The sequence below is a fragment of the Eumetopias jubatus genome, unplaced genomic scaffold (genome assembly GCF_037043125.1).
Source record: "Eumetopias jubatus isolate StellerSeaLion01/CBP00866 unplaced genomic scaffold, mEumJub1_p1.0 scaffold_8, whole genome shotgun sequence".
NCBI classification, from domain to species: domain Eukaryota; kingdom Metazoa; phylum Chordata; class Mammalia; order Carnivora; family Otariidae; genus Eumetopias; species Eumetopias jubatus.
This window is the reverse complement of record NW_028274814.1, coordinates 119,949,324-119,974,574: the sequence shown is the minus strand read 5'-3', so window position 1 is coordinate 119,974,574 and position 25,251 is coordinate 119,949,324. Positions and strand designations below refer to the sequence as shown.

Here is a 25,251-nt window from a genome sequence, read left to right as displayed (position 1 = left end):
ACACACACACACACACCATATCTTCTTTATCCATTCATCTGTCGATGGACATCTTGGCTCTGAAAAATGTAGTGTTTTTTAGACTTGCAAACACATTTGAAAAGGTTAATGTTGCGTTTTTCTGAAATGGAGAAATTCTTTGATCTTGAGGTTTAAAAAAAAAAGAATGCAAAAATATCAGGGCATCTCTCTGGATTGTCTAAACAGTGTCATCGGCACTGCCAGTCATCGGCACTGCAACCACACTTATTTTAGCATATTTATAAATCATCTGAGGAGTATATGGTGAAATTCCAGATTTGTGAAAACCACTAAACTCCAGGTAGTGAAATACCAAGCCAGCTAATATAAATGCAGAAAGACAACACAGGGTTACACAAGTAGGCCAAATTCTGGACGGAAGATGGGCTTCTTCATGGACAACAGTAGGGCAAGGAATTTAGGGAGAAGTAATACAAACCATCCTTCCAAGATTAAAGGGCTTTGAACTTCAGCTATAACGAAGTCAGTGTATATTTTTGTCCCTAGTTATGCCTACTGCAGCTAAAAGGCCAGCCGGAAATCAGGAGTGCTTAGAAAGGGATATTTAAAAGGGGCCATTAAAAGCAGAAAATAGTATCTGGCTCAAATGTGAAGCCATGGTTCGCTTATACCTGGAATGTTGTGAGTATTTTGTTCCACAAGACTTAAGCAGCTATGACAGGGCAGGAGAAGGTACAGAGATGGAGTCAGATGATCTGTGGGGAAGAGGAGCTGTTTTATGGAGGCCAACTGCAAAGATCAGGATGAAGGTTCAGAAAATCATAGGGATACGGTACATGTGGGCACTCACCCTGATTAACAGTTGCCATCTCCATCATCGGTAGACATGGGTCAGAGAGTAGATATGAAAGGAACAGAGCATACTGCTGGTTTAAGATCTTAATCAATTTAGGCAGAAAGGCCAATAGGCTAACTGACAAATAGGCAAATAAAAATTCAAGGTAGCATGGGATGAATGCCAAAAAAATGCTTACCTCTCCCCTTTAAAACTCGAGAAGAGAGATTTTTTTTTTTAGATCGCTTACACTAGGGGTAGTACACTTTAGGAACTAGTAACCCAAGTAGTCCCAGTTCTGTCCTAAAACTACAGATTGGCAGAGAAGAGATAAATGCATTTATGAATGGATTTATAATACGCTGTTTTAAAAAGTCAGTAATATTTGGAGATGTGCCCACACTTTGCAGTTTACCTTGGAATAAAACAAGTTTTGGAATCCGGCAAACCTGATTCAAATCCCAAAGCCACCGTGTACTGGCCCTTAGATAGGCTACTTAACCACTCTGAACTTTAGTCTTCTCTTCTGGAAAGCAAGAAGAACCCCTTCCTGAGAAGGATGTGGGATGGTGAAAGGGGTAGCATTTGTAAAGCTCCAGGAGGGGATGGGGACTGAGGCTGTCTGCAAGTCTTGGTTCCCTTTGTCATCTCTTCCACAGTGTGCCCTTTGCAGCACCATCAGACTCTGGGGGCACTTTGAGTCTTCCCCCAGGTGGGCAGTGCTTGATTCTGGGGCGCCTCTGAGTCTTCCCCCAGGTGGGCAGTGCTTGATTCTGGGGCGCCTCTGTGTCTTCCCCCAGGTGGGCAGTGCTTGATTCTGGGGCACCTCTGAGTCTTCCCCCAGCTGGGCAGTGCTTTATTCTCACCCTACTCTGCAACTTTCATCGACATTAACATGCATTGTGTCATATTCATTGAGCCACTATTATTTCAAGCATTGCTTCAGGCATTTGGGAAATCATACTGATAAAGATAGACCAGGGCCCTGCTTGCAGGAAGTTTACCTAGGGGAGATGGGGTACACACACACACACACACACACACACACACACACACACACACACACACACACTCTGAACCTGTAAACAAAGTCATTTCAGAGAATGATAAAAAGAGGATCATAGGGTGGGGTGGGACAGGGGTTGAGGACATGGTTCTTTTAGTGAGAGGAGGGAGAAGGCTTTTTTGAGGAGACAACTCTTGAGCTCCGGAGAGATGACAAGGTGTCATCTGAAAATCTTGAGATGAGCGTTCCAGGTAGATGGACAAAAGGGATAGAGGTCCCAAGGTAAGAATGAGTACGGAATGTTCAAGGAGCCGAGAAAACCAGTGTGAGCATCCTGAATAGAGGGACCCTGAGGGAGGCAGAGGGCAACCAGCCCTGTTGGGCCTTGGAGCCAGGTCAGGACTCAGATTTTATTTTAAGAGCAATAGAGGGGCGCCTGGCTGGCTCAGTCGGTTAAGCGTCTGCCTTCGGCTCAGGTCATGATCCTGGGGTCCTGGGATCGAGTCTCCTGCATCAGGCTCCCTACTCAGCGGGAAGTCTGCTTCTCCCTCTCCCTCTGTGAGCTCTCTCTCCCCCTTAAATAAATAAAATCTTTTAAAAAAATAAGAGCCATAGAAAGCTATTGGAGAGTTTTCCACTGGTAAGGGAAAAGACTTGACTTACCCTTTAGAAAGCGCTGTGGTTGCTGAGTGGAGAACTGGACCCCAGGGCAGCCCAAGCGAAAGGAGCGGTGTCTCTGCTCTCGTTTCCTGCCCCCAGGCCATTGCCACCCTGGCCTCTGCCCATGCTGTTCCCATCTTTCCAGACTTGAGGGCCCACTCTGACTTCACACCGCATCTCTCAGGGGGCAGAGGTAACAGCGCACAGCCCTTCACTCTTTCCTCTTTTAAGACGTGTAAAATATTTTTTCTCAAACGAAATATTTAACCCAAATATATGTCGTTTCAGGTTTTAAAAATCAATTTGATTGGCCACAGGAAACGTATTTTGGCATCTCTGGGAGACAGGCTGCACGACGATCCACCCCAGAAACCCCCTCGGTCCATCACCCTCAGGGTAAGTGCCCAGCTTGTTCGTTTCGTTCTCCACTCTTATCCTCAAAAATTATCTTGTGCAATGAAATAAAATGACCGAAGCAACGGATCGGGAAGTTGAGGCTGTTTTCCATGTAGCTTACCTTATTTGTATAAAAAACAATCTCACTTTTGATTGTATTTTGTAAGATGAGATTTGTTTTTTCTCAATCGGTTAAATATCTATTTTTGAGATTTTTAGATGTACATCTGACAAACCACCACCTTTAAAGAGCTGCTCCCCCTCCTCCCTTCCCACACTCCCATCTGCACCAAAGTGAGAGGAAATGAGTTTTCTGTCAAACTCCTCAAACCCACAGAAAAGAAATCAATCGAGGAGCACAATTAAGGAAGGATCAATTTAAAGTTAACCTTAGGGTCTCCTGGTTTTCAGGCAGTGCCAGCTTGTCAGCTTTAGCCACTTCAAAAATTAAGAATAAAGAATCTAGAGAACTTTAAGAAATGATTTCAGCTACGTTTCAGAATTATGGGGCAGAAAAACTAGAGAGAGAAACCAAGGAAGGGAGCGAAAACTAAAGTGGAAGGAAAAGGAAGGCAGGAAGGGCAGAGGAGAGAGAACTAGAAAACGAGAGCTAGCCGAGGGAAGGGGCCGCCAGGAGGCGCGGGTGTTTGTGAGGCCTATTGGAACTTTACACAAACTGGAGAGTTCCAACTCTGTTCTCTTCAGTTAGTCCTACACTTGCTTCTGATCCTTTTTCTGCACGTGTCAGCAAAGGTGGCGATAGCAAACAGTGCACAGGGGCCTGGCACTTAGGCAGAAGTCCCAGCCATGAAATGCCGTAGAAAGCCTCGTCAGTGAGCTCCAGCAAACAGCCTACCTGCTACCGCCAGCACAGCGGAGGGCCAGGCAGGAGAGGAGCTGTTAAGATTTTGAGTCTGATTCCGTTTTTAAAGGAGAAGAAGATGCACAAGGATGTCAGGGAATGCAGGCGATGTGGCTGGAGGAGGGAATCAGGAGGAACATATTGGGCGAATTGGGACACACTGGGACATTTGGAGACTAGTTGGGGGCTTTGGGAGCAGTGAAAGTAGAAATAGGACCTATTTTTCTTCCCAGTAAGGGGAGCCTCAAATAAGTTATGAGGGAAATAAGGCTAGAAAGGGATTATTGTCTCACCTTCATTTCGCTACACGAAAGGAGGGAAAGATGTAGGTGCCGTCAGTGCCAACATCCTAAAATGCCTCTTTAAATGAGCAACTCCTCCTACTTATGCTGCTCTCTTTCCTTCCCCTCCTGAACCTCTCCCTCTGTTTCCCTGGAAGAGATTTAGGAGAACAACAAACAGATCAAAGACAGAGGTTTCCCCAGAAAGAGTGCAGGATCTTAATCTGTCAAAGGAAGCCCAGAACATCTGGGGGAGAAGTGGCCTGGAGACCCAGCACAATCCAACCCTCCTCTGACTTGCAGACACTGGAGCCCAGCCTTCTGCCGCCCCTTGTCTTCCTTCCGACCAGTTTCCCTCAGCTTGAGTCATCTTTGCCGTTGACACGCATCCTCTGTCATTATATGCATTGCTCTGCAGTCCGCGTGTGACATGCTGTGTCTCCATGCTGTGTCCTCTCCCCTGCCCCATTGCCACACCACCTTTTGATGGAGAATCAAGACCCATTAGGTCCCCTCGGGGCTCTCTGTTCGTGTGTCTACCACAGTGAGGACACTCTGTCCACATGAAAACATACTTCCCTCCCTTGTCCACACATGCGGTAATATCAGGGGTGCCCGACATATGTCTGTCTCTCTCCTGAACTCCTCCGTAGCACTGGGTGCAAGAAAACAGAGCCTGATTGAGTATCCTTGAAGCTTTTGACCTGAAATACTTAGGGGGAAAAGTGTTGCCTAGATCATGCCGTTAATAAAGTGGCAGAACGTCATCCATTCCTTGGCAGTTGATTCAGAAATGACTCCCCCACCCCCGCAATTTGTCTTGTCGGTATTTCACAATTGTGAAAGCAAAGGTTAGCCGCAAGAACATGGTATTTATTTCATGATGTATTTCCATTCAGGATCCCAGTGGTAATCACACTCCTCCTCAGTTGTCTCCATCACTTAGCCAAAGCACTTACACCACTGGTGGCTCCCTAGACGTTCCTCACATTATCATGCAGGGCGATGCAAGGAGGAGAAGAAATGAAAACTACTTTGATGATATTCCCCGATCAAAACTGGAGAGGCAGATGGCCCAGGTAAGGTGTTAAAAGCCTCTGTGATGTTTTTGCCTTTCCCCCATATCAAGTAATGCATTCTGATATTGAACACTAGCTTACAGTGAGCGGACGCCTGTTGTCCACCCAACTGGGATTTTACCATTTTACGCTCTCGCTTTCATTCCCTACTCAACTTGGACCAGACCAAAACAGACCTTCCCGGGAATGGAATGTATACACAGATCCTTGTTATCCATTCTTATGGGAGAAATTGTCTGATCTCGTTGCACCCAGAAAGTCTTTGGGCCAAAGGGAGTCATACCACATACGAATCGAATCAAAATGAAAATGAATAATAAAAGTCTGGGTTATAAAATGTAAATCGGTTAGGTGACAGAGCAGAAGTCAGAGGGAAATATTAGTGCCTCGTGATGTTGTTAATTTCCTCCTGAGTTAACATACTTGTACAGAATTGCGTCGTCTCGTATTATCACCTTGAGGAGTTGAAGGTGATGATGCTGCCTGACACAAAGAACTGAAAAAAGAAACCTTTCCTGTTTGGACCTTTCCATGGTTTTGGTAGAGATGTCCTTGTCTAGCCTGCCTTCAGATTGCTGCTCAGAAACTTGAGTCAGCCATAACCAAACAGCAGAGCTCTTCTTAACATGCATTCAGAGGGACAGCTAGCTCTAGAGTTTCTCTGAGAAGTCAAGATATGGATTTGTTGACAACGACTGGCAGAATCAACTCTTTCATCCTCCTCTTAGGTTCAGACTGGTGTGTTAAGAGGCTTCTCTCTGCCTCCCACACCTAAGATGAGAATCTTGAGGTGAAAATTCAACTGTAATCGCTTTGCTTTGCTTGTTAAATATTTTTCTCAACTGTTTGGTGAGATTCTGTGTTGAAAAGCCTTTGGTAAACATTCTGTGCTGCCACTCGTGAAAGAAAAATGTGAAGAGAATGTTCTGGAAACCATGGATATTCTGCCTGCAAATGCCCTGGAGAGAGAGGGTCTGGTATACTGCAACTCCTTTCAGCTCTCTCAGTATTGTATTGTTCTCCGGGTTCTTTGTGCAGGGAATGGCAATGTTAGGATTATGGACAATCTTTTATTGAAGAGAGATGAAAATGTACGAGATACAAGAAATGAATAATTTTCCCTTTCTCTCTTGTTAAGTATTAGCTTTTAATCCTTATTTCTGTTTTCACTGATGTTCTTTTAAAGAGTCTGAAAGCTTTTTCCCCAAGCTGTTGAGATATTTCCTGCTACTTGTTAGTATTTATGGATCACATATCTGGTTAAATTTCTCTAATGACAGCATTTCAGAGACATGGTTTGTTTTAACTTTGAGCCATGCCGTCTTTATGTATGAGTACAAACTGGGTCTTTTCTGAACCTTTCCCTTCCCTGGGTAAAGGAGGATCCTTCGCTAAAGACCATTAGCTACTAGTGACTCTGCCAACTTCAAAAACAGAATCACCTGTCTGAGATCCTCATATAATCTATGAAATTTCTGCACATAGTACAGTTTTTTCAAAGAGGAAATGAATTCCTCCTCTGCGTGTGAACACTCAGGGGTAACCTAGCAAGATTGCTCCCTTACCTTCTCTTCTTCATGAGATTCATAAGCTAGGGCTGGTATTGAATAGCCCAGATGTTTTTCCTGTCACTCCAGTCAGAAGGCATCCCTTTGAGGAATGGTCTCACCCTCGAGAAAGTTGAATGAACTTGTATCTGGCCAGGTGAGAAAGGTCCAGAAGCAGAAAGGGGCTGATATAAGTGGGTGGATGGACGCGGTGAGCCACGGAGGGTCTGTGTGGACGTGCTTCTTTTCCTCACGTGTATGCTTGCAGTGATCGAATGACTGGTGTGGACATAGGCCACCGTCGGCAGCCAGGAGCATATCAGACCTTTCTGAAATCCTGCCGCTCAATACAGCACTTTGGCTGCAGAGAAAATAGGAGATGGCACTAAAGGAATCTGATCAATAAGAAAAAAGGATTCTGGGATCACAACTCTTTCGGTTGTGTTAATTGCAGTTTTTTATTTGTTTCTCTTGAGAATGTTTCCTAGTCTAGAAATGCCAAAAATCGTGGAGAAATGAATTTGTACCTTTTAAAAATAGTTTCAAAACTTTAACCTGTCAAAATACCAAATACTCAGTGATTTTGTTGTTGAACGGTTTTATTTAAGTGCTTTTCTACCACTCAGTCACTCAACTGATGCTTTTTCTTATCCTTCCTTTTCTGGTTATTTGCTATAATGGTTTTTTAAATCCATTTGCTTTTTTAACAACCTGTCATATCCACTCTAGACCCACATTCTTCCCTGAGGTTGTGCTTAGCCAATAAAATTGAGTCTTCCTAAAGACTTGAACTAGAAATCAAAATTTCAGTAGGCAAGCAGCTAGTTATACCTCCTTCCAACCAGGAGCTCGGTCCCTGAGGTTCCTTCCCAGAGACTTTCTCCCAGGAGGCTTATGTAGCTTGGGTAAGGCTTTCCTAGCCCATCTGTTTCCCCCCAAAGGATAGAAGTCCATTTTCAGGTTTTCTTACTTAAAGGAAAGGAAAATGCAATTAATAGAAAATCACCAGGCCAGATCCCTGTTCTCAGAAACCCCTCTACTTCAGGTAGCAGAGTGATCTGGAATTCTAGTCATAGGCCAGAAACCTTAAGTTCTTGGTGGTGGTAGCAATTCAGAGGAGTGTTGCCGTCTTGAGGTCTGCTCAGTAGATGTTTGAAAGTGCTTTGCTTCACTTGGAAAACCAATACTTAATGTTAAATTGAGATGAATTCAATGTCCCCTCCAAAATTAAATTTGTTCATTGGCAAATGATTTTCAAAAGTAACACTAGGGTGATGTTTAATTACTTGTGTTCAACTTGAACGAATATGAAAAATACCTGTCTTGGAATGCAAAAGATTTTAACTATTGTGGCTGTTGCTTGCCTTTATTCTGATATAAACAATATTCTGGCATCAAATCGTCTTAAATAAATATGTGAGAGACAGAATTGAGTGCAGTACCGAGAACATTTTTTAACTCACAGAACGAAATGATATAATCACATCTAAACAATGGGTTTCCGTCATGCTGAAAACATTGCTTTTCTACAGTTCTAAATTGGACTCATTAGCTCAGAAGCTCTGCAATGCTCCCACATTGGCATACCTCTAATAAATGAATGTTGCACTCACATTTGTGTAATAACAACTTAGAGCTTTTAAATTTTCAAAGTGCTTTCACATCTCTTATCTCATTTTAGTACAAACGAACTATCCCACACAACTACTCATGTGCATGTTGCACGCAGCAGATGAGCTTCTCAGTCCGAGTTCTGTAGAGATGATAAAGCAAGTGAACATATGGAAAATAGATCAGAAGGGGGACAGATATTTCCAGTATTTAGGGCTGACTCACAATCTTTGGAAATTTTCTTGAGTAATATTTAGAAGTCAGAATACTCTTGGGTGCCTGTGTGGCTCAGTCGGTTAAGTGTCTGCCTTCAGCTGAGGTCATGATCCCAGGGCCCTGGGATCAAGTCCCACATCGGGCTCCTTGCTCAGTGGGGAGCCTGCTTCTCCCTAAGCCTCTGCGATGCGCTCTCTGTCTTTGCTTCTCATGAATAAATAAATTAAATACTAAAAAAAAGAATACTCTTAGAATGAATAATAAAGGAAAGTAATGGAGCTAATAAAGTCTAGAGACCACATTCCCCAAAGTTACAAAGAAAAGAAAAGAGTTTCCCAATATGAAACTTACCACCTCTTATAGAAGGCCTTCATTTACAAAAAATACTTATGGAAAAATATAATGATGCTTCTATTTTCACAAAATAAAAAGGGCTCCTAAGTAGTAAGAGAAATACATATCTTTGCACAAATTTTAGCTTGATATTAATGATGAAAATCCATCATGTAGAAGTCCTTGTGTTTGGAAGGCTCTCATCTAAATAAAAATGTCAGTATTGGGGGGGCCGTTACCTTATCTGATGCACACAAACCTGAGAAATAGACATTATCCGCATTTTGAAGACAAGGAGACTGCGAAACCACATGACCTGCGTGCTCGGGGTCACACAGCCAGAAAGAAATCAAATCAGAACTTGCCTGGGGGATTATGTAAGGCACTGCAAAGGCTTTGGGTGAATTGCTCCTCAATCAGTAGAAAGTTGATTTAGTTGGAAGTCTAATGCTTCTTGATCCAAGCAGTATTAATAAGTACAAGCGATCAGTTACTTCTTTATTTGAAAGCATTTTACATATTATATGAGTTCTACAAGTGTCCGTTCTTTTGATATCGTTAAAAGAAGAGAAATGGAAACAGGGCCAGATAGAAGCCCTGCCGTGGCCAAATCCGTGCCTGGGAGTCCACGTGCTTTATCTTATCTAATCCTCACAATGGCATATCCTGTGCTCAAGCAAGCCCAGGTGGGTGAGAGGTTTGCCTCACGGCTGGCGTGCGGCAGAGCTGGGACTCACGCTCTGCCTCCCTGACCATATCCTGGTTCCTCTGTGGCTCCTGATACCCTGTGGTAGCTGTCTTAAATGATATAAATATTTTTACATAATATAAAACATGTTGATAACAGTTCAACGAATACAAATTTCCCCTATGCTAGAATAGATTATACTTAATGTAGGCACAGCAAGCAGAATGAGGATAGAATCACTAGCGGCTTAGTGGAAACTTATTGAATCCACTTTTTTATGTATCACCATAAAACCCTTTAATACAAAAGTATAATGGTTATTTGTTGAGCCTTTTAGTGGAGACCCCTCTCTGTCTCTGCACATCTTGGCAGAGCGCTGCCTTCATCCATGTTTGTGAAAGCTTTGCACGGAGGTATGGGGCTTACAGCGCATACAGAGACGTCCTTGGGTGTGTTTTCTGCAAACAGTGAGACACTGTTTCCTTAGCGGCTTCTTCAGTCGGTGTTCTCATTTGCTTTCTTTCTGGCTGTGCGACCATACCAAGTCATGTGGTCTCTCTGAACTTCAGCTTTCTTTCTTTCTTTTTTTTTTAAAGATTTTATTTATTTATTTGATAGAGAGACACAGCGAGAGAGGGAACACAAGCAGGGGGAGAGGGAGAGGGAGAGGGAGAAGCAGGCTTCCTGCAGAGCAGGGAGCCCGATGATGTGGGGCTCCATCCCAGGACCCTGGGACCATGACCTGAGCCAAAGGCAGACACTTAATGGCTGAGCAACCCAGGCGCCCCTTCAGCTTTCTTTAAAATGTGAATAAAGCCTGCCTCTGGGACTTGTGTGTATCAGATAATTTATGTGAAAGCATATTCTAAACTGTAAGTCACTGTGTTATTAATACGTAGATGATATGACTCTCAATTCAGGTATATCACCTGTCAGTCCCTAATTCGAAGGTCCCTGGTTCATCACAGGGCCAGTCAGTGCTAAAGATATTAGAAAGGTAAGTGCTCACTCAGATGGTTTAGCATTCTAAGAGACCATCTTTTTGTTCCAGCATTATCCATGCTTAGAATATATATGGACAATGGAATTGGAATTTTGCTCTTTATTATTTTAGTTGCATAAATGTGAAGGCTGCCAAGAAGCATCTCTCATGATGGAGAAGGGGGTCTGTGCGGTGATCACAAAGCCAGGAGAGGCAGAGGGCAGATGGAATAGTTCTCTACAAATTCAGGCTACAAAAGTATGTGGCACTCCTTAGTCCCCATCCCCTGTTTAACCCGTCACCTCACCCCCTCCCCTTGCGAGGAGCACCAGGTATGGATGGAAGTGTCAAATCACTATATTGCGCACCCGAAACTAAAATGTTAACTAACTGGAATTTAAATAAAAACTTTTTTTTAAAAATATGTAGCAAAGAATATACTAATGGCATGTTATTAGTATTTTAACATGGTGAGGTAAAACATTAAGTGAGAAAGAGGGATTATTTTTCCTTAAATGAAATTTAGAACTTGCTTGAAATACATAGTCCGCAAAATTAGCTTGAGAGGCGTGGCTATCCCAAGCCATGAGGCAAATGCTTAGCCGTCTTTGGGAAAGAGGGAGGATGGTAATTTATTTTTTCTTACTTTCCCTGGGGAAGTCTGTTGTTTCTAGAAATTCTACCCACTGCCCTGGCATTATGGGAATTTACAGAATCAGCCTTCAGAAAATAGCACGACTAAAAAAAAAGAAAAAGAAAGAAAATAGCACGACTATGCTCAAGAAACAGCATTTTATTTTTTTTTTAAAGATTTTATTTATTTGAGAGAGAGAATGAGATAGAGAGCATGAGGGGGGGAGGGTCGGAGGGAGAAGCCAACTCACTGCTGAGCAGGGAGCCCGATGCGGGACTCGATCCCGGGACTCCAGGATCATGACCTGAGCCGAAGGCAGCTGCTTAACCAACTGAGCCACTCAGGCGCCCCAGGGAACAGCATTTTACAAAGAGATTCCCCCCCAAACTAACAAGTTTTCTTACTACTGTGTTAACATCAGATTTTTTTTTAAATGCTCCTAAGTTAATGGCTGGTTTTTAGTTTAGATTTTTATCATCTAACCACTACTCAGAAAAGCTCAGCCTTGTCCATGACTTCAAAATTTTCTTCCATGAACGTCTAAAGAGCAACTCCTAATACTTAAGCACAGACAATAATATATAATCAAAAAAAGAAGGTTAAGAATAAACTCAGAAAGCTCTTCCATCAGGAACTTGCGATTTGACAGCTTGTCGGGTTGACAAGCTGACATTCCAGCTTCAGAGATAACTTGGGATGTTGACGATATCTGTGCCCTGTGTCAAGCCAAGAACTCTGGACCACCAGCCATCGATTCCCAAAGGCATCACACCAAGCAGAAGTGGAAAACGTTGCTTTCATAATTGGAATTTAAACCTGATGTGTATACACGTTGTTTATTGATGTGGACAGTTATTGCTTCTTCTCAAAATATACACTGCTCTCTCCCTGTGACAACTTTGGGGTGGGAAATTCCAATGTGATTAGTGTCTTTTGGGAAACACTGAAGTGTCACTGTCTGTCCTGTACATCAGGTTTAAAAAAATCATGGGAAGAAGTGGGAGAATCACTCAGAGGGATTTGTTTTTAGATTTTGAGACTCATCTTACAAGTCTGGATTATTTCATTCTCTGTCAAGTCCATCGGCGAGGCAAATTAGACGACCAGGAGTTTGTTCTGACAGATGCCAGTCAGACCTAAACACCTCCATTCATTTTGCTAGAGAAGCTTGATGTCTCCACCTTCCTTCAGTGTCCTGGTACTTAACCAAAGTGAATGTTTCCCATTAAAAACAGACCATGGATTTTTTTTAAAAATCAGTATAAAACATCCTATTTTCAACTGAATAAGAAATCTGACAATATATAAAAACCCTATTTCGGTAGAATTGACCTCCTGATATTTAGTGGTGCCTTAGGCTTGCTGACAGTGAACAGCTTATTCACAAAGAGGCACACCGGGTTATTTTTCCACTTGTTAAATCTTTGGAATGTTTCTCATTATATCCAGTCCAGTTCTTGGGTCTGCAGGTCAGAGTTTTGGCTGTTATAATCTGACCTTGATAAATTTTCAAGGGTAGGAGAATTCTCTCATTCTCCTCTCCCTCTTCCTTTTCTTTTTCCAATGTAAAAAAAAAAAAAAAATGAAGACAAGGTTTTTTTAATGTCTAAAGGAAATAGGGCTGATTATGCAGTCATTTCTCAGTTAATTCCATTTGTAGATGACTGAAGTAATATACCAGTAGGGACTCTTCTAGATACATGCAAGTAACAAAAATCCACCTCAGGGTGTCTTAAGTTAAAAAGGGCATGTGTTTGAATCATTTCACTGTGAAGTCCAGATAGACCTGGGTCCGGGTGCTCCTATGATGTCTTGTTCTTTGGCTCTTCATGTTTCAACTCTGCTCCCCTCTGGGTTGGCTCTTCTCCCAAACAGGCTTTCTCTCTATGAGGGAGTTTCAAATCCAATTTCTATTCAACTTGAAACTACAAGAAAGATGGCTTATCTTTCCAGGAGTTCCCCCAAAAAAGTCCCAGGATTGAGTCCCATTATGTTCAGATCAGCCTGTTTTGGATCACTTATCTGTGCAGAGCTAATTATAAAGGAAGCTCTGTGTGTGTGTGCGTGCGTGCGCGCGCGCGCGCGCGCGCGCGTGCGCGCAGACACGCATTATTTTTTGTGAGGCACAAGTAAAGGAGTAAGTTATCAAAGTATTTTACAAACTCTAAAGCTATATGTTTGGGTTGTTTTATTAGAAAGTATCCTTATTTTGAGAAAACTTCTGCAGTATGCTTTTTCAATTAACAACTGGGAATAAATGCACTGCAAAGTAAAGCTCATAATATTTAACTGTGTTTTACAAAACTATTTCTGTTTTCCAGCTCCTGAGCCCAAACTAATACCTCTCCACTGATGTGGAAGCAATAGTTCTTAGGAGTTCGAATACTCCAAAAAGTTCCTATCTGTGTTATAACCCAGTTAGCATTGGAGCTCTTTGGAAAGGACTTAATGGATGATACCCCTATTTAAATATTTTTAAATACTTTATGAGTTAGCGTACATTAGAATCTATCATTATATTTTATATTTAATAATAAAACTTTTTTCTCTTACAGTGAAGTGTATGTTGGCTGTGTAGTAACAAGGCCTGACTCTTCCTTCATCATTTTAAAATTCCCTGTAATAAGGACTCTGTAAATACTTGCTGAAGATTACTTTACACAAGGTTATAGGCACCACAAAGCCACAGGTTTCTAGGACCCCAGATTAGACACAAATTGGGATGGTCTCAAATCTTCTAGAAAAACTGTCTGGAACAGAAGCATATCCCCTGCCTAGTAGGTCTGGTAAGTTAGCTCAACACCATTATCGTCAGAGGCAGCACTGATTAATACAACTTATAATGTATAATTAATACAACTCTCAAAGCATGGAGAAGTTATATTGCTTACTTAAGACCACACAGATTGTAAGAAGTAGAGGCAGGATTTGGACCCAAGCAGTCAAGCTTCCCGCCCTGTGCTTTAACCACTGTGTTGATAAACACCTGCACTGTCTCTATCCAAATGGGGTCCCAGCAGACATAACACATTCTATAAGTTCTAGAACCCCAAAAGTCTCTAGTGCAATGTTTTGAGTCCTGTGACAAATTCTATTAATAATATCTAATGTTTTATGAAAAGGCAAGATTAGTAGATGATTGAACCTCCAAGGTAGCATGGATAAACTTTGTCAAGAAAATCCTTTGCTCTTGACATCCATTTTCTCATTCTTTACAAATCAGGAGTAACAAACAATTGCTTCGTGGAAACAATTATGAAATGGCGTGACCCCTTTTCTATAGGGGTCTCCAATGAGGTTTGAATGCAGCATCAAAAAAATTTGCAGTAACTTGTGTTAATGACTAGAAGATTCTTCTGTGCTTATGCTAAAGAAAAGCAGAGACTCTTAGGATGGGAAGGGCCCGGAAAATGTATCTAGTCCTGTGAATTAATGCAGCACTGCTTCTAATACATCCTTCATAGACATCCACAAGTTTCTGCCTATCGTTGTCACTGGGAAGGTGACCCCGACTTTGTGAAGCAGTCCCATCACCATTGGAAAATTCTAACTGATAGAACTTTTGCCTTACGCTGAATTGATATAAGCCTTCCTAAAACTACTACATAGTTAGTTTGGAAAATATGAAGAATAAATCTACTCCCTTTTACTGAGAATAGTTCTTTAAGACTAAAGAGAATTTGATGCGTTCCCCTCACTCTGTTCATCATATGCATCTCCTTGCCAATATCATTCTGAGAAGTGAGATGTGGACCCCACGGCATCCTCGTTCCCCAGCTCTGGGCACATCTGCTTTGTTGATGTTCATGCTTAACATCAGTAACATCTTGTTAACTCCTGCTGAGCTTTTCTTCGTGAAAATGTCCCAGCCTTTACCAATGGCCATGAGCCATGCCTCCCTCCTCAGCCCTCAGCCTTGGGGTGTGTGTGTGTGTGTGTGTGTGTGTGTGTGTGTGTGTTTAACCTTAATACAGGATTTTACATTTACATTATTCCTTTCCAGCTTTCCAGCGAAAACAGTTTTATCAAGTTGTTTACCCAATAATCTTAGTCTATCAATGTCTTGTTAAAGCTTGGTCAACACTCAGTGTATCAGGGATCCTCCCCAACTATGTCATGTGCTAATTTAAAATGCTTATTCAAACAAGCATGTATTTCAAGTAATTTCTCCAATGTGGTGATTTCAGTGTTGAATAGACAGAACTGAGGAAGAAACTGCAGTCTACTGTCAGAGACCTCTTGGGTTGGCATCATTTAAGATCATCATTCAACTAGACCTCATTTTTCCATATTTTCCACACGCATAATATGGGGAAATAATGGGGTCTCAACATCGGTGAATGAATGGCCTTGTCCAATACCCTTTTTTTACCAGAGGCAGGAAGCAATGTTGAGCGTCTAGCTAATAAATGGGTTTAAATAAAGAAAATGACAGCCTCAGTTTGCAAAAAAGGAACGTAATGTATAAAAAGATGTTAAAGGCAAAGAACAGTATTACTCTGCAAAATCCGGTTCCTTCACAGCAACTCGTGATAAAAAAGCTGATCGCTGCTGTTCTGAATGAGTTATTAATATTTCTGCTTCTTAGTTGTTCTGAAAACTGTATCAGTAATGGTGGCATCCAAAGTTTGAGGTAGAACAAGTAAAACAGCCCATATTGCAATAAATAGCATGATCCCAATTGACTTAAATTCCCTGCGAGATGCAGGAAAACTAGGGAGCTGTACAATATGATCTCAATTGCACAGTGTTCCTTTTTTCTCTCTGCTTTCCTTTTTCTGAAGAGATCTCATAAATAATTGTGTATTGTCATTTAGGGCTACAACTGTCATATTAGGGAATGCAGGTTATATATGATCTCTGCAGATGAATAACAGAAATCACCTAGCCTGTATGTTCTCTCCTACTTTGGTAGCTGAGGGCTTATTTTATGTGCTGTCATTACCAGAATCAGTTGGGAGGGAGGAGGGCGGGAAGGAGGAAGGGCAAGAGAGAAACCTGTAAATTTGGGCAAGCAACAGGAATTTATCATCAGTATCTGTATCATGCCAGTGGACTTAGGATGGGACCAATAGTGGTATTTAGTTATTCCCACTTTTGCTAGAGTAATGAATGCTGATGCCATCAACAGTGAGTGGGTCACACAGAGAGAACTCTTGGCTTGACTCTTCACTTCCAGGGGAAGGTCACGATCACAAAGGTTTGATAGGACTGCTCTTCAGGGAGGTGGAGAAATGACAGGAAACAGCATTTTCTTGAGTCCAGCATTCCCTGCAAATGAAATAGTCAGTCTGAAACTTTTTTTTAAAAGGGTCAGTGGCAAACATATAAATAAATAAAAATTTAAACAAAAACCCTGAACTTGAGACATTTGAGTGTAGTTGAAAAGAAGAATCCCATACAGTTGTTTGAGGGCTGTGTGCGAATCGCAGAGCTCACAGGAGAGGAGAGGAGGATCATTCCTGAATCCATGGCAGGGAGATGGCAGTGAGCCTAGGCTGGCCCACAGCCTCTGGGCAACTCAGGAGAAACCAAGGGTTCTGATCTTCTGATTTCCAGGCAGTATTTCCGTGAGTGCCCATGGAAGAAGAGGCTGTCGCTGCTGGAAGAAAAGATGCAGAGGTGTTGGGTGCATTAATCCTTGCCTGAACCAGGTCTCTTTGACTCCCATCTTTTGATAGATCTCATTTTAGTCTCTGCTCAAGGAGCCATTGAGTCTGCTGGCTGCTGACCCAGCCTTCCTTTGTTAGGGTGCCCTTTCTTCTTTTGCCTTTAAAGCTGTTTTGTTCACTCTTCACGTTTGTTTTTGTTTTATTTTAGAAGCACTGTCATCCAAGAGAAGGAATGGATTTCATTATACCTTTAGCGTTCAACCCTGAACCTTTCCTGTTTCTTGTTGGATTCTTTCTTGTCAATTTTCGAACACCCCGAAGTGTGAAAAAATTATGACAATATAAGGGAGAAACGGAGAAAAAGACAATTTTTTTCAGGGCTAGAACAAGGCAGAAAATTTCATCTTGGTAGAATCTGACCAGGGGGCTCTATTCATACACGTTTCTTTATTAAACTAGCTACACAGTGTTGGCAGACTCCTGGAAGGTTTTCAGAGCCTAATTGGTGTTGGTGAGTAGATGGAGCTCTTGTCAACTTGCTCCATTCCAAGACCCACCATCAGCCTCATCAGCCTCTGAATCCCAGTTTACTACTGGTCCTGATGGTGGAAAAGGGATTGTGTCCATAGCAATGTGCATTCCATAGACAGCCACTTTGTGACCCATACCTTGTGCTCAAAAGATGCAGTAACTATCTTGAAATGATGTCATGGCGCCAGGGAGACAGATTCCTATGCTCTAAACCTTTTTTAAATGTTTCAACTTCTGCTTAAAAGAGTAATCCTTTTACAGTGTGGAAAATATAGACTGAATTTGGACATAATATGCTGGATGTTCAGGGAGGGCTTCTCTGAGATGGTAACATTGGAGTAGAGTCTGTAGGAAATGGGGGAGCTAGTCCCGCAGTAGTTGGAGGAAGAACATTTCAGGCAGAAGGGGAGACAAATGCAGAGGCTTGAAGCGGGAATGTCCAGAACCAAGTAAGCAAGAAGAATAGTAGGAGAGGAGGGCAGAAAGATGAGGCTGGGGCTGGGTGCCAGAGGATGGAGATGCTCGCAGGCCATCGTCAGGATTCTGGATCTTCCTGTGGGTTCAGTGGAGCAGAGTGGCATGATGCAGCTTTCATTTCAAACAGATCATGCTGGCTGTTGTGTTGAGAATAACCACTAAGGGGACAAGGATGAAAGCAACAAGACCTGTTTGCAAGCTAATGGAATAATCCAAGTGAGAAAAGGTAGTGGCTTGGACCAGGCAGTGATAGGAAGGTGAGAAGACTTTAGAAGTAGACTCAACAGGATTTGATGCTGGATTGGATGAGAAATGTGAGCAAAAGGATGTGGCTGGAAGAAGGGGTTGCTGTTCGCTGAGACAAAAAGTCTTATGGGGAAGGTGAGGTAAACAGGAGCTTGGTTTGGGCATTTAATTTAAGGTTAAGATGCCTATTAATCATCAAAGTAAGGCACCATCAAGAGGACAGCTGGGTATCCGAGTGTGAAGCTCAGAGGAGAGGTCTAGACTGGAGATACAAATCTGAGAGTCAGGACTGGGTGACACCACCTAATGTAGCCAGAGAAGGGAGAGGAATCGAGGACTGATGCTCCAGGGATCAGAAGATGACCACTTATAAGAACCAGCAAAGGAGGCCAAGAAATGGAAGGAGTGATCAAGTGTCAGAGGTCAAGGAAAATGAAGCGTCAGATTTGGCAGAGTGAAGGGTATAGAGAAAAGCGGTTTCTGTAGAACGGGCTCAAATGAGAACAGGAAAAGGGAATATGGAGAAAGCGTAGGCACCTCTTGGGGCATTTTGCTTCTTAAAGAAGAACAGAAATTGAATAGGAGCTCAAGAAGGATGTTGGGTCAAGGGAAGGAGTCCGTTTGCTTTTTTTTTTAATTTTTTTAAAATTATGTTATGTTAATCACCATACATTACATCATTACTTTTTTTTTACATCACTACTTTTTGATGTAGTGTTCCGTGATTCATTGTTTGCATATAACACCCAGTGCTCCATTCAGTATGTGCCCTCTTTAATGCTTTTAGTAGAAGATGTTGTAGTACTATTTGTTTGAGAATGCTCCAGTAAAGAGGGGGAAAATGGATGAGGAAGAAGAGAGAATATATCATAAACTACTGGAATGCTACCAGTTGAGCAGAAAAGAAGTCTACCTTTAGGAAGAAAACCTTGAAGATATAGGTACTACGCTTTACATTTTGTCATTAGATTGGAATGCAGATGTGTTGTATTTTCTGAACTGAATTCCTGGTAACCTGAGGTACATGATGGTGACAAGAACGAGACGTGTGTTGTATTTTAAGAAAACATTTACAGAGTCAGGAGAGAGGTCTAAACTAAAGATAACATGATATGCCTTGGCTTCATCAAAGAAATCCACGTTCAATTATTGACTGTATCTCGGTTATAAGACTACTATATCTTTCTTTAATCCCCATTTATTTGGATTTCATCGTAATTCAGGTTCAGATAAACTAAGTTAGCCTGAGAAATAAGCAAATGAAATTTGCAGAGGAATATTTAACATCCTTTTATAGAATTGTTTCCAGGCTCTGTACAAGGAGCCCTTTAACACATAGGTATACTAATTACAAATGTTTTTTCTCTCTTCAACAAAGTGAGCAGCCCTTTGTCAACCTTTATCAGGAAAAAATGAGAACCATTCTAACAAGAAGTCTGCAAGGTTAATCTCTGATGCCTTTACCAGAAATGTGTCAGCAGTGACGTCACTGACTAAAAGCACAAGTGGCGAGAACAAAGCAGACCAACTACAAATGATAATAAATAGTAGTAATTAATGTTCCTGTCGTGCTTTACTCTTTGTCCAGAAACTTTGAACACATTCTACGGTTCCATTGATTCAGTAAACATGCTTGATGGCCTTTTGTGTTTGAGGTGCCAGAAATTTAGCTGTGAAAAAGTTCCCTCTCTCATGAAGCTTAACATGAGCTGCAGAACAACCTGGCAAAATAAGTAGGTCAAGTACTATTATTATTCTTTACAGATGAGGACATTCTAAAGCTTAATTAAAACTTAGATTTAAATCACTACTGTTCTAGGAATTTGGGCTCCCGATGAAATCTTATCACCAGTATTTTCTTTCTCAAAACTGTTCAGAACTCAGCACTTCAATACAAGTTGTACTGTGAAATACTGTCTTCATAAGTATAATGAAATTCTGTGATGGAAACTCTTCTGCATTAAAAAAAAAAAAACTCATTCCAGTACTCAGTCTAATAACCATGTGTCTAGAAGAAGAGCCATTTTATCTTATGAAGACACCAGTTATAGCTAATCCACCTAAAGTAACTGCTCTTTGAGCCTGATAAATTATTTACTGCCAAAGAATTACTGTGGTATCTGAAATGTATCAGCGTTTTCTTCAACAACCTCCACAACTAAAACACAATTAACTGCCTTTATTTTCAACTTTTTTTTAAAAATCTGACTTTTCACCCTTTGCGTTGAGTCAATTAATTGTTGGAACTTACAGAAGTGTTATTGTTTTCTAAGTTTAAGACACAGCTTATAAATGAAAATAGTTATTGTAACATCTTTCAAATGTATATAAGCCACAGACAAACTCTCTTCAGTGTATGTGACTAGAGGTAGAGTTTTTTTCTTCATTAAGAAAAATTTTATGCAGATTTAAAAAAATAAACTAAGTGATGTACGAGACCCTCTCTCCCCTCCTTAACTCTCTGGTAACTTTCTCCGACTGTTGGAAGATAAGATTCGTGTAACAAGACATTAAGTGGGAAATTACCTGTAGGAACTAAGTACGGAATATTCTCAAGAGAAAATTGCCAGTAATGGAGTCAGCTACCCTGTTCAGGATTGACCAGGAGGTGGTGAAACCAGGCACCATCAGCTGCCTGTGTGTACAGGCAGAAGATTGGTGTTGGGGAAGGGCAGAGAACTGTCTGAGCCACTGAGGAGAGTGCATGGGAGAAGAGAGAGGTGTCCCCATGCACTCAGAGCCTACTCTAGAAGAGCTCTAAGAGGAAGGCTCATGCAGAGTGGGGGAACCTGCCAGAAGGGGAAACAGGCATCTCATTCCACAGTCGGACTTCTGATAGGCAGATGTACCAACCTGAGCTGAAGAAGAGAGAACTGGAGGGACATGTCCTGGCAGAGAGCGGAGTGGTCACAGAGCAGCCTGCCCTGCACGGCCAGGCTGTCTGTATGTGTGATGTGGGCGGGCGTGCAGGAGGAGTCTGGGTCATACCCTCTCCCCTGTGTCCCATCCAGCGGGTGAGCATGGGCTCTAGGAGGGCTGAGTAGAGGTTGGAGGAAGTCAGACTAGAGACATATTTCTCACATCTGGAACTGTGCAGTGGGGACCCCATCCCTTTCCCCAACAGAGCTCTCCAAAGATCTCACACAGAAACACAGTAGAACCTGTGTGGGGCAGGATGGTGGCAGCCCCTACAAGAGGACACTGGAGGCCGTTACTCTGGTGGAGCATTGCTCTGGGAAGCGGTGCAAGCTGTCAGAGAATTCAGCCAGAGCCGGATAAGAAAAGAGGCCTTTGTCCTTCCTCTGTACTCCCCTCTCCAACAAAGGGCGCGAAGGAGGTAGAGCTTGGGGTGGGGGATATCCGCGATTGACCATACCACCCCACTCCCCCCTACTCCTAGCGGAAGAAGGAAGGAGAAGAGGACCAAGTACAAATCAAGCCTCTTCTAACCACCATGGGTTTTTTAAGCCTCAAGCCTGGCTTGCAGTGAGGGAAGGCAAGGTCTGAATCAGATGATACTGGGGTTTTTTTTACAAAAGGGATTCTTAGTGACTCAGAGTGACCAGGAAGTTATGAGGCTGCCCCAAGGGTCAAGTGGCCTGGTGCCCATCAGGGAGGGGAGATGGGGCTGGCCCTTTTGGAAGTAATGATTAGAAAACAATAAACCTTTCAGGTATTTGACCCCTAGTGGAGTTGAGACTGTTCCTTGAACTGGTGCCACTTACATATACACTTGTTCCAGGATCGGTAAAACCAGTTCCATGTAACTGGAGACTGCCTTTGCCTCCTTTGCCTTCCTGTGAAGTCAGTACTGTGCTGACACCCCTTCCCAGCCATCCCTGCAGGCCGACATGTGTGACACTCCGTGTCACCTGAGCAAGCCACTTACCCTTTCTGAATGTCAGTGTCTTCATCTGTCAAATGACAAGTGGTTCCTGGGTTACTTCTAGCATTAAAAGTCTGTGGAAGTTGGGGTTCCTAGGTGGCTCAGTCGCTTAAGTGGCCGACTCTTGATTTTGGCTCAGGTCATGGTCTCAGGCTGGTGAGATTGAGCCCCACATCAGGCTCTGCCGTCAGTGGGGAGTCTGCTTGAGATTTTCACTCCCTCTCCCACTCCCCCCCTCACTTTCCCTCTCTCTGTCTCTCTGTCTCTCTCTCAGATAAATAAATCTTTTTTTTTTTAAAGTCTGTGAAAATTGTGAAAGAATGAGCTCAGAAATGTGGATGAGAGTGCTGAAAATATGAAAGGTATCCTCCTGCATGCCTATTTGTGCCAGTTAAGATGGTAATCCCACCAAAGCATGGAGTTGGTATATTTAAATCAGATGGCAGCTGTTGTAGATGAGGCTGGAGGTTTAATGGTCACAAGACGTAACTTCCTAGAGATTGAATTTTTGAAAAGGTAGGAAGAGGAAGATCCCCTGTGGAGAGAATACCAGGAAGTCTAGGGAGGGAACTGAGAGTAGCAGAGCCGGTTTAAGTGGGAGGTGGTTGCAGTTGCCTTCGGTCAGACCCCAAGGATCTTACTTCCTTAACGGAATGCCAATTACCTAACAGTCTGTCCCCAGTAAGCCACCCAGATGACAGAAGGGATGGAAAGCAAAGTTGTCTGGGGGGGAGGGGAGAATGCCACTGTCACTGGACAGAGAGATGTTAAATTTCTGGTGTTTCTGGGAGGGTGAAGGTAGGGAAAACATTTAGCCAGGGATAAGTTTCTTTTCCATAATTCATTTGCTGATGCAATTGTTCTTTGCCGGGCTTCTAAACCATATTGTGGTTATGTTCTTATCTCCTTCCTGCATGATCTTTGTAAGCCCTGCTTGTGAATTCTGGGGATGTTCACCGTGCTTACTGAGTAAGTTTAGGCATGCTGCCATTTTCTGTGATTCAGTTTCATCGTGTCTTTTAGAACGATGGAATTCAGGAAAAGAACTTTATAAAAATCAAGCCAGGAACCTCTTTGGTTTATTTGGTGGTTTCGGCTGTAACTCCCAGGAGTGGGGGTTAGCTTGGCATTCGGTTCTAAGCAAGCAAACATTATTGCCTTTTAATAATTGTTAATTCTTAGCTTGTTAATGGTGTGGTGGAGAGTCGGGATGATGGAGCTGACTCATTATAGGCTCCCCAGTTCTATTCCCCAAAGTGTTTGCTTCAGTAACAGACCCTGGCTTCCTGACCCCAACCCCTCCCTGCCCTACTATCCTTCCTGCCACCTCCCCCGCCACTCCCTTCCACTGCTGAATGGCCAAATGATGCTTCCCCCTTGTCAACCACAGTTCTGCCCCTGAGAACTCTGGAGGGAGAAGGATCTTCTAGGTTTATCAAATGGAGCAATGACTAAGTCAGGAAAGTCATTTTATTGCATTGTTTGCTTTTGGTCATTGAAGATAAGAAAACAAAAATATGTATTCTGCGCTAAAGGCTTTTTCCCATCTCTCCTGAACTCCATGAAAATATTTATCCTCTGAAATGATGATGTGAAGAGGGAAGGTATTTCCGTTGTCTTTGGCAAATGTTAAACACAGTTTGCTTTTTCCAAGATGTGAATTTATTGGTAATCTCCCTTGATATAAAACTAATGTCTAAATGGTCTTTTTTCTTTCCCAGCCAACCCAAAATGCTTTTAAGCAAAAGAATGAGTTGGAAGCCAATTATTAAACCTGGGCATCCTGAAACATTTTCTGAGTGTGTGTGTGTGTGTGTGTGTGTGTGTGTGTGTGTGTGTGTGTGTTTAAGAAATGTGATTCTTTGCTTTTTATTATTTTCCTCCTTCCCCTCCTTGATGCTACCTTGGTAGCTGCCATGTTCTAAATATTGACAAGATGAGATAGTTTTCTGTTTATATCAGCAGTCGTCTGTCTGTGAGATATGGACGAATCAGAACGCTGGATTTCCTTTCTCAGCCATCCATCAGGTTCATAATGTAAGGTTACAAATGGTTATTTTCTTTCCTGAACTTGCGCTATGTAATGTGTTGCAAAGTGTTGTCAGTAGCTGCAGGTACTGTGTCCTGGCAATGCAGACGATCTGTGATGTCTAATGACTCCTGAGATCTTGTCTCTGATACTTCATTCACTGTGCCTTGTGACCAGTTGACGTGCAAACATTGTCCTAAAATGAGAAACATACCTGGTTTTTAAAGTCTGCAGTTAAAATCTGTTTCATGTGAGTTTTGGCTTTCATCCCAGGTGTCTGTGTTAACTTGCTTTTACAGGAAGAAGGAAAAGGGTAAATTGAGATATATATATACACACACACACACACATGTATATATCAGTGTTATTCTTCCCCATCTTGTACTTTCCCATGTCCATGGGCTGGTCAACCCATCCTGTCCAAAAGTTCTCAGAGGTTCATGTGCTTCACTTGTGAGAAGTATTTGAGTCTGATTTGCATGATAGCCTGTATACATTTTATGCGAGCGTGGGAGTGGTATGGCCGGAAGCGACACCGTTACAGCTACAAAGTGGTTCTCAGCCTTTTTCCATTGGACAATACTGAATTGATCTTTGGAATGTGCGTGAAATCGTGACCCATTTTACTCTGAGCTGTGTAATATCCAAATGTTCACAGCTTACCTCTGCACACTTAAAAAAAAAACCCATTTTTGTTTGGGAAGTAGACATTTTAATGTTTGGTCTTTTCTGTTTTGTATTTTAAGATACAATCCTATTTTCATATCCTGTTAAATTTTTCCCATCAGATAGCCTGCTGCCTGAGAGGTTGAGAGGCATTTGGTTGAGAATCACTAAGGAGAGCTCTCGGGGCGGCATGTGGAGGGCCTACTTTCAGGGCACCATGTCAGGCACACCCCTCCTGTGCATGGGACTTCTGGCTCTTGGGCTCGTGGGGTCTGTACATTGCCTGGTACTGATGCTCTGGTGACCCAGCAGTCCCTCCCGAACCCGTAAATGCTAACCAGTGCTTTTTCATGTTCAGAAGTGGCCATCTCTGCTCTTTATCCTCCAAAGGAACAAATTGAGTATAACCAGCTGCATTTGACCAAACTAGCATTCTTGATTCTGAAAGATTTTTAAAAGACCTGCTGTAGCATCCTGCTTCCGTGTGTGTGTGAATGTTTATAGGAGGCCCTTCCTTACATTCACATCCAAACCCATGCTTACATATTTATAAGCGTAGAGCTCTGTGGAGCATTCTTCAAAGCCTCAGAGATAACAGAAGATAAATGTAATCACAGACATCTTATGGAAGTTTGGGTAGCTCATCTCTGATCGATATTTGTCAGAATTCTTGAAAGTGAAGCCTTAACCTA

The 25,251-nt window shown here is 42.4% G+C and overlaps 1 protein-coding gene across 16 annotated transcripts in view; it reads left to right on the top strand.

Moving 5' to 3' along the window:
* Positions 1 to 25,251, top strand: part of ANKS1B (ankyrin repeat and sterile alpha motif domain containing 1B) — a 1,102,644-nt gene that overhangs the window by 1,016,323 nt on the left and 61,070 nt on the right. For 3 of the 16 annotated variants that reach the window (XM_088025301.1, XM_028121693.2, XM_028121700.2), the window contains 3 exons: positions 2,772 to 2,879; positions 4,922 to 5,101; positions 23,827 to 23,901. The exons of 2 other annotated variants lie outside the window; for them this stretch is intronic. In XM_088025301.1, coding sequence (XP_087881427.1) covers positions 2,772 to 2,879; positions 4,922 to 5,101; positions 23,827 to 23,901 — 363 coding nt within the window. The remainder of the gene's footprint in view (positions 1 to 2,771; positions 2,880 to 4,921; positions 5,102 to 23,826; positions 23,902 to 25,251) is intronic. 11 more of the 16 variants (XM_028121697.2, XM_028121696.1, XM_028121695.2 and 8 more) reach the window with 6 other exon arrangements.